Source organism: Oncorhynchus kisutch, linkage group LG17 (assembly GCF_002021735.2).
Source record: "Oncorhynchus kisutch isolate 150728-3 linkage group LG17, Okis_V2, whole genome shotgun sequence".
Classification (NCBI taxonomy): Eukaryota; Metazoa; Chordata; class Actinopteri; order Salmoniformes; family Salmonidae; genus Oncorhynchus; species Oncorhynchus kisutch.
Window position 1 is genome coordinate 81,881,308 of NC_034190.2, and position 12,292 is coordinate 81,893,599.

Sequence of the window (12,292 nt, forward strand, 5' to 3'; positions counted from 1 at the left end):
CAGATCAGAGGAAGTAGGGATGACCAGGGATGTTCTCTGTTTAGTGAGTCCTCCAGATCAGAGGCAGTAGGGATGACCAGTGATGTTCTCTGTTTAGTGAGTCCTCCAGATCAGAGGCAGTAGGGATGACCAGGGATGTTCTCTGTTTAGTGAGTCCTCCAGATCAGAGGCAGTAGGGATGACCAGGGATGTTCTCTGTTTAGTGAGTTCTCTGTTTAGTGAGTAAAAAGTACATGATTTTCTTTCGGAATGTAGTGAAGTAAAAGTAAAAATTGTAAAAAATAAAAATAAAATACAATTAGTAAAGTACATATACCCCCAAAAACTATTTAAGAAGTACTATACAGTATTTTTACTTAAGTATTTTACACCATTGCACACTCAAACTAAAGGGCAACAGTAGAGCCAAATATAGTCCTTCTTTTTATAAGTCTTTAGTGCAGTTTACCCAACTGAATGGTTTCCGGGTGAATGTTTTAAGGAGAGTCAATGGGGGGTTAATATGTCCAGCAGAGAAACTTTTGTGTGGGTTTCCTACCAGTGTGTAACCAACATTAGCATGAGCAACAATAGTGCAATCCGAGGTTCGCTTTCAAAATAAAAGTCCCCCGATTGAAACATGCGACAACATTCCAACTTTTTTTTGAATTTCAATGGTTCCCAAACTTTTTCACACAAAAAAATCATACAATGATGGAAATATCTGTGTGTTGTCCTTGTTTATGCAGACAGAGAAGAGCTCCAACTTCTTAATCATAGCCTCATTTTTGTCCTGCACATTGGATATAGTTGCGGAGAGAAAAAACATCACCCAGATTGGCCAGTCGTGTGAGGGAGTCATCATCATGCAAGTGAAAATGATGGTCAATAATGAAAACGTTAAGCTCGTCTCTCAATTTTAAAAAAAATGTGTCAATACTTTGCCCCTTTATAACCAGCGCACTTCTGTATGTTGTAAAAGCGTCACATGGTCACTGCCCATATAATTGCGTAATGCAGAAAATACAAGAGAGTTCAGGGGCCTTGCACTAACAAAGTTAATCATTTTCACTGTAGTGTCCAAAACATATTTCAATCTGTAAGGCGCTCCCGTGGCAGTGAGAGCTTATTGGTGGATGCTGCGGTGTAGCTAAGGGGCATCGGGAGCAACTGCTTGCACGTTACCATTCCACTATGTCTCCATGTCATTGTTTTTGCTCCATCAGTATAGATACCAACACATCTTGACCAAAGTCCATTTATCACAAAGCTGTTCAGTACATTAAAAATATCCTCTCCTGTTGTCCTGGTTTCCAGTGGTTTGCAGAAGAGGATGTCTTCCTTAATTGACCCCCCATAAACGTAACGGACATATACCGGGAACTGTGCCAGGCCCGCCACCACGTCTGTTGACTCATCCAACTGCAACGCATATAATTCACTGGCTTGTATGCGAAGCAGGAACTGTTTCAAAAAATCTCCTGCCATGTCACTGACGCGTCCTGAAACAGTGTTGTTTGATGAAGGCATTGTCCGTAAAGTTTTTGTTGGCCTTTTCATCACCCAAATGTATAGCCCCGTTGGACAATCTAAATTAACTGTTTCAAAATGTGAATCATATTTTTATTTGGCTTACCACCGGCGGCATTGCGCGTACACTTATCCCAGTTTGGGAATAGCCGATCTAGTTCAATTGTGTCATGAGTCCACATTTGGATCCGTTTGCCTGTTTCGATGGGGGACTTTTATTTTGAAGGCAACCCGCCGATTCCATGAGTGTGCTCACGCTAATGTTGTTCATGACAACACACATTAACTTTACAACTACAGTTTTCAGGATCCTTTGACGCGGTGACTTGTTCACCCAAGCAACTAGGCCTATTCGTTGATGGAATAAGTGTATATTGGAATACTGGAAAACTATTCGTACCTTGTTAGTGAGTGTAGATTGACCTAGCGCGCAGTAGTTTTGGATATCATGGCTGTTGATAATCAGACTGTTGTGTACATTTCAGAACAGATAGTTATTTTGATTTCGTGTGCCCTGTCTTTTTTGGGCTCTTTACTTATTATCTTTACGTACATCATTTGGCCAGATTTGAGGACAACGCCGAGAACACTTCTGGTCTACTTGTCAGTGGCTGACTTGTTGTCTGCGGGCTCGTACGCATACGGAGTTTGGAGTGTCTTTGAATCAAACTCTGTGGATTGCGTCGTTCAAGGAGCGATATCTACTTTCTCCAACACCAGTTCGTTTTTCTGGACTGTCGCTATCGCTATATACCTGTACATTTTAATCGTCAAGTCGAATCAAAGACAAGCTGACAGCTTCGTGTTATGTTTTCACGTTATCAGGTGGGTACTTGCGCTTGATTCATTTTCATATAATCAAAATAATAAGTTGTATAAACTGAAATGTTTTAATTGATTCGATTTGAGTTTGGGATATGGTCTGTGAAATATCAAGGCCAAGAGTCACCTGATCCAGCTATGTTGTTTCTCTACTCTAGTATGACGCGATTATGAATATTCATGAGGAACAAATTACCTTTTCAATACCTGGGAACTTCAGCACTTCTGACTTTAGGCTGTTTCACCATGTAACTTCGTATTAATTCCGCGTTCACATACGAGTCGCAACTATGAAACTGACATTTCCAACCTTCTAACTGGTTGTAGTTATGCACGTGCTGCGTTCAAGGAATCAGCAAGTCAGACATTTCCGAGTTTAGTTCGGACTAGCATGTGAACGCGGCATATAAATTCTGTCACCTGGTATTGTACATATGGTAGACGTATTATACATTGTACTGTAGTGTAAACTATTGATACTGTTTCAAACCTTATGAAAATTAGACTCTGAGCGTCTTCAGGGCTACACCTGAAGCACATGCACACCTATTGTCTCCTGCTTACTCAATTAGGCTAAATTAACACCCAATTAATGGTAAATTAATACCGAATGACACATTAGAGCATGTTTTGCAGTACACCTTATATCCAGTCCACTGAAATAGAGATGAATGGACACCACAGAAACATGGCAGGTTTCTTATTGATAAACAATACAGAAAGGATAGTCTGCTTTTTGGACAATTCTTCACTGAGTTGCTATTTAAGCAATAAGGCCTGAGGAGGTGTGGTATATGGCCAATATACCACGGCTAAGGGCTGTTCTTAGGCACGACGCAATGCGGAATACCTGGACACAGCCCTTAGCCGTGGTATATTGGCCATATAACACAACCCCCCCCCCCCCCCCCAAGGTGCCTTATTGCTATTATAAACTGGTTACCAATATAATTAGAGCAGTAAAAATATATATTTTGTCATATGTGGTATATGGTCTGATATACCACGGCTGTCAGGACTTGACCCACCCAGTTTATAATTATTTTTGTATATAACATCAAAACCCGTTCTCCACCTCAGAGCCCAGGCAGTGGACATGCCTTGTTACAATATGTGTTGTGTTCTATAATGAATTCTCCAGTGATCCCTTTTCTATTGAACCTCGCACAACAGAACCATTTCACACAACAAGGCCATTCATAGTACATGACTAATAACAAACATACAGTTGAAGTTTACATACATCTTAGCCAAATACATTTAAACTCAGTTTTTCACAATTCCTGACATTTAATCAGAGTAAAAATTAATTGTCTTAGGTCAGTTAGGATCACCACTGTTTTAAGAATGTGAAATGTCAGAATAATAGTAGAGAGAGTGATTTATTTCAGCTGCCATTTAATCACATTCCCAGTGGGTCAGAAGTTTACATACTCAATTAGTATTTGGTAGCATTGCCTATAAATTGTTTAACTTGGGTCAAAAGGTACAGATAGCCTTCCACAAGCTGCCCACAATAAGTTGGCTGTATTTTGGCCCATTCCTCCTGACAGAGCTGGTGTAATTGAGTCAGGTTTGTAGGCCTCCTTCCTTGCGCATGCTTTTTCAGTTCAGCCCACAAATTTTCTATAGAATTGAGGTCAGGGTTTTGTGATGGCCACTCCAATACCTTGACTTTGTTGTCCTTAAGCCATTTTGCCACAACTTTGGAAGTATACTTGGGGTCATTGTCCATTTGGAAGACCCATTTGCGACCAAGCTTTAACTTCCTGACTGATGTCTTGAGCTGTTGCTTCAATATATCCACATACTTTCCCCTCCTCATGACGCCATCTATATTGTGAAGTGCACCAGTCCCTCCTACAGCAAAGCACCCCCACAACATGATGCTTCCACCCCCGTGCTTCACGGTTGGGATGGTGTTCTTCAGCTTGCAAGCCTCCCCCTTTTTCCTCCAAACATAATGATGGTCATTATGGCCAAACATTTCTATTTTTGTTTCATCAGACCAGAGGACATTTCTCCCAAAAGTACGATATTTGTCCCCATGTGCAGTTGCAAACCGTAGTCTGGCTTTTTTTATGGTGGTTTTGGAGCAGTGGCTTCTTCCTTGCTGAGTGGCCTTTCAGGTTATGTCGATGTGGGACTCATTTTACTGTGGATATAGATACTTTTGTACCTGTTTCCTCCAGCATCTTCACAAGGTCCTTTGCTGTTGTTCTGGGATTGATTTGCACTTTTCGCACCAAAGTACGTTCATCAACAGGAGACAGAACGCGTCTCCTTCCTGAGCGGTATGACGGCTGCGTGGTCCTATGGTGTTTATACTTGCGTACTATTGTTTGAACAGATGAACGTGGTACCTTCAGGCTTTTGGAAATTGCTCCCAAGGATGAACCAGACAAAAAAAATGTCTTAGGTCTTGGCTGATTTCTTTTGATTTCTCCATGATGTCAAGCAAAGAGGCACTGAGTTTGAAGATAGGCCTTGAAATACATCCACAGGTACACCTCCAATTGACTCAAATTATGTCAATTAGCCTATCAGAAGCTTCTAAAGCCATGACATAATTTTCTGGGATTTTCAAAGCTGTTTAAAGGCACAATCAACTTAGTGTATGTAAACTTCTGACCCACTGGAATTGTGATAAAGTGAAATAATCTGTCTGTAAACAATTGCTGGAAGAATTAATAGTGTCGTGCACAAAGTAGATGTCCTAACCGACTTGCCAAAACTATAGTTTCATATCAAGAAATTTGTGGAGTGGTTGAAAAACGTGTTTTAATGACTCCTACCTAGGTCTATGTAAACTTCCGACTTCAACTGTTTGTGATTATCGGTGCCAAATCAGACTTTAGTTCCTATTTGAAATCATTTGTAATACTTTATCTGGCCTTGATTGAGCTTGCCTGCTGCAATGGAAGCAATAGAAATAGTTGCAAAAGTGCAACCCCCATCCTGCACTCCAGACAGACCAGAGCAAATGCTGAAATTATTCGTAAGATGTTGAATAGTATTTGAACCAAGTTTTGATCCCAGTACACTTTTTATATAAACCAGCTCAAAAGGGAGCAGTTGATTGAGGTTTCTGTACCTTCTACTGTGTCCCAAATGGCACTCCATGCCCTACAGTGAATTCGGAGAGATTTTGGACCCCTGCCCTTTTTTTCACATTTTGTTACGTTACAGCCTTATTCTAAACTGGATTCGCTTGTTGTTTTTCCCTCATCCATCTACACACGATACCCCATAATGACATCACGATACCCCATAATGACATCACGATACCCCATAATGACATCACGATACCCCATAATGACATCACGATACCCCATAATGACATCACGATACCCCATAATGACATCACGATACCCCATAATGACATCACGATACCCCATAATGATGAAGAAAAAACATTTTTTTTTGTTTTTTTTATCCTTATTTACATATGTTTTCAGACCCTTTGCTATGAGTCTCGAAATAGATCTCAGGTGCATCCTGTTTCCATTGATCATCCTTGATGTTTCTACAACTTGATTGGTGTTGTCTCTACCTTCTTGACCTTTGTGCTGTTGTCTTTGCCCAGTAATGTTTTTACCATGTTTTGTGTTGCTACTATGCTGTGTTGTCATATGTTACTGCCTTGCTATATTGTTGTCTTAGGCCTCTGTTGTGGTTTCTCTCGTCGTGATGTGTGTTTTGTCATTATTGTATATTTTTATTTTTTATCCCAGCCCCCGTCCCTGCAGGAGGCCTTCTGGTCGGCCGTCATTGTAAATAAGAATTTGTTCTTAAATGACTTGCCTAGTTAAAGGTTTAAATAACCAACAATTGGAGTCCACATGTGGTAAATTCTATTGATTGGATATGATTTGGAAAGGCAAACACCTGTCTATATAAGGTCCCAAAGTTGACAGTGAATGTCAGAGCACCAAGCCATGAGGTCGACGGAATTGTCCGTAGAGCGCCGAGGCAGGATCTCCTCTGGAGATAAAACCTTCCAGAAGGTTCTCCCATCTCTGCAGCACTCCACCAATCAGGCCTTTATGGTAGTGGCCAGGCGGAAGCCACTCCTCAGCAAAAGGCACATGATGGCCCGCTTGGAGTTTGCCAAATGGCACCTAAAGGACTCTCAGACTGTGAGAAACAAGATTCTCTGGTCTGATGAAACCAAGATTGAATACTTTGGCCTGAATGCCAAGTGTCACATCTGGAGGAAACCTGGCACCATCCCTATGGTGAAGCATGGTGGTGGCAATATCATGCTGTGGGGATGTTTTTCAACGGCCGGAACTGGGAGATTAGTCAGGATCGAGGGAAAGATGAATGGAGCAAAGTACACAGAGATCCTTGATGAAAACCTGCTCCAGAGCGCTCAGGACCTCAGACTGGGGGCGAAGGTTCACCTTCCAACAGGACAACGACCCAAAGCACACAGCCAAGATAACGCAGGAGTGGCTTCGGGACAAGTCTCTGAATGTCCATGAGGGGCCCGGACTTGAACCCGATCGAACATCTCTGGAGACCTGAAAATAGCTGTGCAGGTCCCCTCTAACCTGACAGAGCTTGAGAGGATCTGCAGAGAAGAATGGGAGAAACTCTCTAAATACTGGTGTGCCAAGCTTGTAGCCTCATATCCAAGAAGTCTCGAAGATGTACTTGCCGAATACACTGTATTTATGAAATGGCCTTAGCCATGCCTCCTGTCAGACTCTGTTTCATCTTTATGTGCTACGAAGCAAAAATGTGTCATGAAGATTTACCGCTTCCTCGCTAATATGAGTAGTATTTTGAATTTATAAATATTGAAAAATGATACGTGAATACTGAACTATTTTTGATTTTGTAAATTTTTCTATATATTTAACATATTTCAGAGTGGGATCACTGGGTGAAAAAGAAGAGGTTTTTGTATTTATTAATTAGCTAAAATTTCTAAACCTGTTTTTGCTTTGTCATTTATGGGGTATTGTGCGTAGATTGATGCCTGGGGGGATGATTGTAATCTGTTTTAGGATAAGGCTGTTATGTAACAATGTGGAAAAAGTCAAGGGGTCTGACTACTTTCTGAGTGCAATGTATATAATGCCCTGGTCAACCGTAGTGTCCTATATATGGAATAGGGTACCTGAATGGAATGAGTCCAGAAAAATCCTTCAATTATATTACGAGTCGTGAATTGAAGATGTTGGCCCTCAGTGAGTGGAAGATTACCTGAACACGCAGGGCGTCACGTCTCCCCAGAACTGCTGATGTGAGGTTCATTGTCAGAAGTGACGCAATGGGCTTGTTGAGCATTGCGGGCGGCTACCGACTGACTGATCTACAAATCACTGTGCATCACATATAACTGCTCACTTATTTTTTTTTTTTTAGATCAGTCAGTTACCATTTACCCCCAATGCATCATGGATTTGATTCTCTCGAACACGGCCAACATCTCATCTTGGGTTTTAAGGCTCAAAATTAAAGGGGTAGCATGTTGAAATGTTAGCCTTGATCCACACTGAGTGGTTCTGTTTCGTATAGTTAAACGATAGTGAAATAAAGTCGATTCAGTTTACATACAGGCTACTGAAATGTTACTATATATGACTATGTGTGACTTTGCAGGAAGTGAGTTGCAGATTTTGGGGTTGCACTTTCAACATGTAGGCTATATAGCGAGGCCTATGAACAGTTTCTTAGTAGCATGACATAGTTGCACATAATGATCACCAGACTTTAGAGGAAGTGTGTGACTGGCAAGCTAGTCAGGAGGTTCACAATTAAATGTTAATGAATTAATTATTGCAGCTCATCCACCACCTTCTCTTCCCCTGTCTCCTCTTCCTCCTCTTCCCCTGTCTCCTCTTCCCCTGTCTCCTCTTCCCCTGTCTCTTCTTCCCCTGTCTCCTCTTCCTCCTCTTCCCCTGTCTCCCCTGTCTCCTCTTCCCCTGTCTCCTCTTCCCCTGTCTCCTCTTCCTCCTCTTCCCCTGTCTCCTCTTCCTCCTCTTCCCCTGTCTCCTCTTCCCCTGTCTCCTCTTCCTCCTCTTCCCCTGTCTCCTCTTCCCCTGTCTCCTCCTCCACCTCTTCCTCTGTCTCCTCTCCCCCCCCCCCCCCCCCCCCCCCTCAGCTGGGGCATCCCTCTAGGTATCACAGTAGCAGCTCTGGCTCTGGGCCGTATTGGCTACGATGCATCGGAGGTGTCTGTGGGCTGGTGCTGGGTGAGGATCCAGGCTCCAGACCATGTTTTGTGGATGCTGCTCACTGGGAAGATATGGGAGTTCCTGGCCTATCTCACCCTCCCCGTCCTCTACGTCCTCATCAAGAAGCACATCCACAGAGCGGTGAGGATCTGTTACAATCTATACCCCAGTATTATTGAAGTGGTAACCGGGGTGACATTTGGGGAGGAATGCATGTAATTAAAAAATATATATATAAAAAATTTACCAAAAAAATAAAATGTTTAGCTAAATTCATGATGATATCACTGCGGTTTTACATTGATTTCGCAGAATTCTCGAGGTGGCTTTACTAATTCCAGTGTAGACTATCACAGACATTTTCCATGGCAGGTCTCAAGCACATTTATCCACTTGATAAATATTCCTGTTTTCTCTCTATGTCGTTCAGCATGCGGCTCTGTCTGAGTACCGGCCCATCCTGGCCTGCAGTCCTCTGTCCCAGTCCCTTTCCAATATGGCCGATAGGAAGTTGACCCTAATCCCCATCATCTTCATCGCCCTGCGTATCTGGAGTACCGTGCGTTTCCTGCTGATGCTGGCTGACTCGCCCGCCAGGCAGAACCCTGTGCTCGTCACGCTACATGTGAGTTTGTGTTGGCACATCTCCAGGACACCATCTTCTATCCTCACCAATTCTCATAACCTGCTGCAGCATGTGTACAGTAGGGTTTCCGTTAGCCGGTAATAACCGGTAATAGCCGACTTTTGTTCCGATTTTAGAGAAGCCAATAAATAAAATTGTCACCGGCCCGGTTGTCCAGGAGAAGAAGAAACAATCCCATTGTGAAATAATGTTTTATAGCCTCTTCATTGAAGGAAATGCACTAGATTGGTCATGTTTATCGGTCTGTAGGTTCATTAGCAAAATATAGTGGAATTAACTTGACGTTTTGTGTAGTATATTCGTTATGGATCTTATTTATCACATGGTCTTTGAGTGGAAAATATATTAGACAGCGCAAGAGGTCAGCATCGTATGGTGCTTTCAAGACAACTGCGAACTCAGGAAAAATATGAGGTCCAATCATGACATCGGTGATCAGGTCGGAAAGTTGGAGCTCCTAGAAAGAGGCTCGACTTCCCGAGTTGTAATTCTGAATTGCATGACCATTGAAAACGACTTTTCCCAGACGGAGCTCGTACCCCCCCCCCCCCCCCCCCCCCGTTGACAACGGTGCTTTTCCCGCGAATTGCGTTATGGAACGAACGTTCGCGCATTGCCTACCGCCTTCTGCGTATTGCCTACCGCCTTCTGCGTATTGCTTCTCTTTATAATGTGAATAAATAATAGTTTATCAACATTTTAAGCTAAACGTTATCTGTTCCATCAGACTCTTATTTTTTTTTTAAACGTTTTTTAACATTTTAATTGGCCTACTGGTTGTATGAATTTGGGATCTATCTTCCCACTAGGCTATTTGTTTCTCGACAAGCTGATCAATAGAATAGGCTAGACTGTTATATTATAGTAGATTGACATACGGCTAGTGACATTTGCTGTTTATTATTCATCTTGTTGGCGGAGGAAAGGTAAACGATTTTAACATGTTCAAAGTGCACATCGGAATTAGTTGCGTTCTCGACTTGCATGTTCTGTTCATTTTAATGACATGTTATATCTGTCATTCAGAGCACAGTGGGTGAACACTAATCAGGTTATGCACCCTGTAAAATGTCTGGTAAATTTAAAACGCTGCAGGTAAAATGTTCAGCACCACATTTTCCTAATGGAAACCCTTGTATGCCGTATAGGAACCTTTAGCAACAAATATCAGTACCGGTCTATCCATCCACCAACCCTTCTTACCTTCATTCCCTCTTTTACTTTCATCCTTTAGTCATATATTCATCTGTTAATGGTTTCATCTGTTTCTCTAGGGCATTGGGAACACCTTCCAGGGAGCTGCAAACTGTATCATGTTTGTCCTGTTCACCCAGCCAATCCGCTCCCGTCTCTCCACCATGCTCTGCTGCTGCTCCTGCAGGGTCAGGTCTGGGGCCTCCCTCATACCCTCCAACACACCCAACCACAGTGGTTTGGGCCTGGATGTGGAGACCCCCTCACAACCAGAGGACACCCCGAATACCAGCTCTCGTGGCTGGCCGGACGGCTGCTGACCCTGGATCTGAATGGCTAGACGGAGCACGCTCGCACCCTGACTGGCTTTCTGAGACACTTTTCACACTACTGAGCCGAGCTGTACTTCGCTGGCCACATCCTCTGCTATAGATGCCTGGTGCTGTGTGAAAGCAGAGCATCAGAGCTAGCACCGACGTTGAGTTGGGGGGTTGGAAACAAGCCTCCATACTGCAGTCCACTCATTAATGCAAGTGGGGGGGGGGGGGGGTTGCAAATTCTGCAGACATGTGCACGTTGTACGGCCTCTCCTGACAGGCCACACATTCAACATGCACTTTAGGTGATGCGTGTTTAATGCTTTGATTATCCTCATGTCGTTTTTGTTGGAAGAGATTACTTGCTGTGCTCAGTGACTAGCATTGGACCATCCATAAGGATGAACATTAAGGTCATTCTAGCGGTGAAGTTGTACATAGGGGCTCTGGTCTATAGTAGTGCACTATATAGGGAATAGGGCTCTGGTCTATAGTAGTGCACTATATAGGGAATAGGGCTCTGGTCTATAGTAGTGCACTATATAGGGAATAGGGCTCTGGTCTATAGTAGTGCACTATATAGGGAATAGGGCTCTGGTCTATAGTAGTGCACTATATAGGGAATAGGGCTCTGGTCTATAGTAGTGCACTATATAGGGAATAGGGCTCTGGTCTATAGTAGTGCACTATATAGGGAATAGGGCTCTGGTCTATAGTAGTGCACTATATAGGAAATAGGGCTCTGGTCTATAGTAGTACCACTATATAGGGAATAGGGCTCTGGTCTATAGTAGTACCACTATATAGGGAATAGGGTGCCATTTGGGAAGCACATGTGGATGTATTTTTTAAAGTTTTTTTTCCCCCCAAGGCAACATTTTATGTTCTAACATATCGGTGTCTTCCTATTCTTGTATTAGAGAAACAGACAGTGCAATTTAATAGTGTTATTTTTATACCAGGTTATCGTTGAGTTTATAGCATTGTTTAACAATGTACTTTTGTATATCAAATTAATTTTGCATCTATACTGTTTTTGTAAATGGCACCATATCATTACTACCAATGACGTTTACAAAAGCCCACAACCTACTGAAAGATGGCGTCGAATTTGGCTGTACGAAGAGTCTACGTTCTGAAAAGGGCTCTCGCTCAACATAGTATATTGGTAAAGGTGTGAAGGTAAAGGGGTGAAGGTGTGAAGTTAAAGGTGTGAAGGTGAAGGTAAAGGTGTAAAGATGAAGGTGAAGGGGTGAAGGTGTGAAGTTAAAGGTGTGAAGGTGAAGGTAAAGGTGTAAAGATGAAGGTGAAGGGGTGAAGGTGTGAAGGTAAAGGTGTGAAGGTGAAGGTAAAGGTGTGAAGGTGAAGGTAAAGGTGTAAAGGTGAAGGTAAAGGGGTGAAGGTGTGACTGTAAAGGTGTGAAGGTGAAGGTAAAGGTGTGAAGGTGAAGGTAAAGGTGTAAAGGTGAAGGTGTGAAGGTAAAGGGGTGAAGGTGTGAAGGTAAAGGTGTGCCTTATCAATAGCTGTCTACTTTGCCTACTCTTTCTACTTCTTTAGTTTTTTTTTAACTGACGTTTTTGAAATGTAAATCATAATAAAGACTGATCTCTGAGCTA

At 42.6% G+C, this 12,292-nt stretch overlaps 1 protein-coding gene across 1 annotated transcript; it reads left to right on the top strand.

The window, feature by feature from the left end:
• The first annotated feature begins 1,741 nt into the window (after nucleotides 1-1,741).
• On the top strand, nucleotides 1,742-12,292 carry gpr157 (G protein-coupled receptor 157). Its single transcript, XM_020507281.2, has 4 exons — nucleotides 1,742-2,334; nucleotides 8,447-8,660; nucleotides 8,950-9,144; nucleotides 10,440-12,292. The coding sequence occupies exons 1-4, from the start codon at nucleotides 1,958-1,960 to the stop codon at nucleotides 10,677-10,679; spliced, it is 1,026 nt and encodes a 341-aa protein (XP_020362870.1). The 5' UTR covers nucleotides 1,742-1,957; the 3' UTR covers nucleotides 10,680-12,292.

Bases quoted from the DNA above. Each gene is read 5' to 3' on its own strand.
- gpr157 (XM_020507281.2), top strand. From the start codon at position 1,958: ATGGCTGTTGATAATCAGACTGTTGTGTACATTTCAGAACAGATAGTT. The intron at 8,661-8,949 runs GTGAGGATCTGT...TATGTCGTTCAG, and splicing joins AGAAGCACATCCACAGAGCG to CATGCGGCTCTGTCTGAGTA. The intron at 9,145-10,439 runs GTGAGTTTGTGT...CTGTTTCTCTAG, and splicing joins CTGTGCTCGTCACGCTACAT to GGCATTGGGAACACCTTCCA.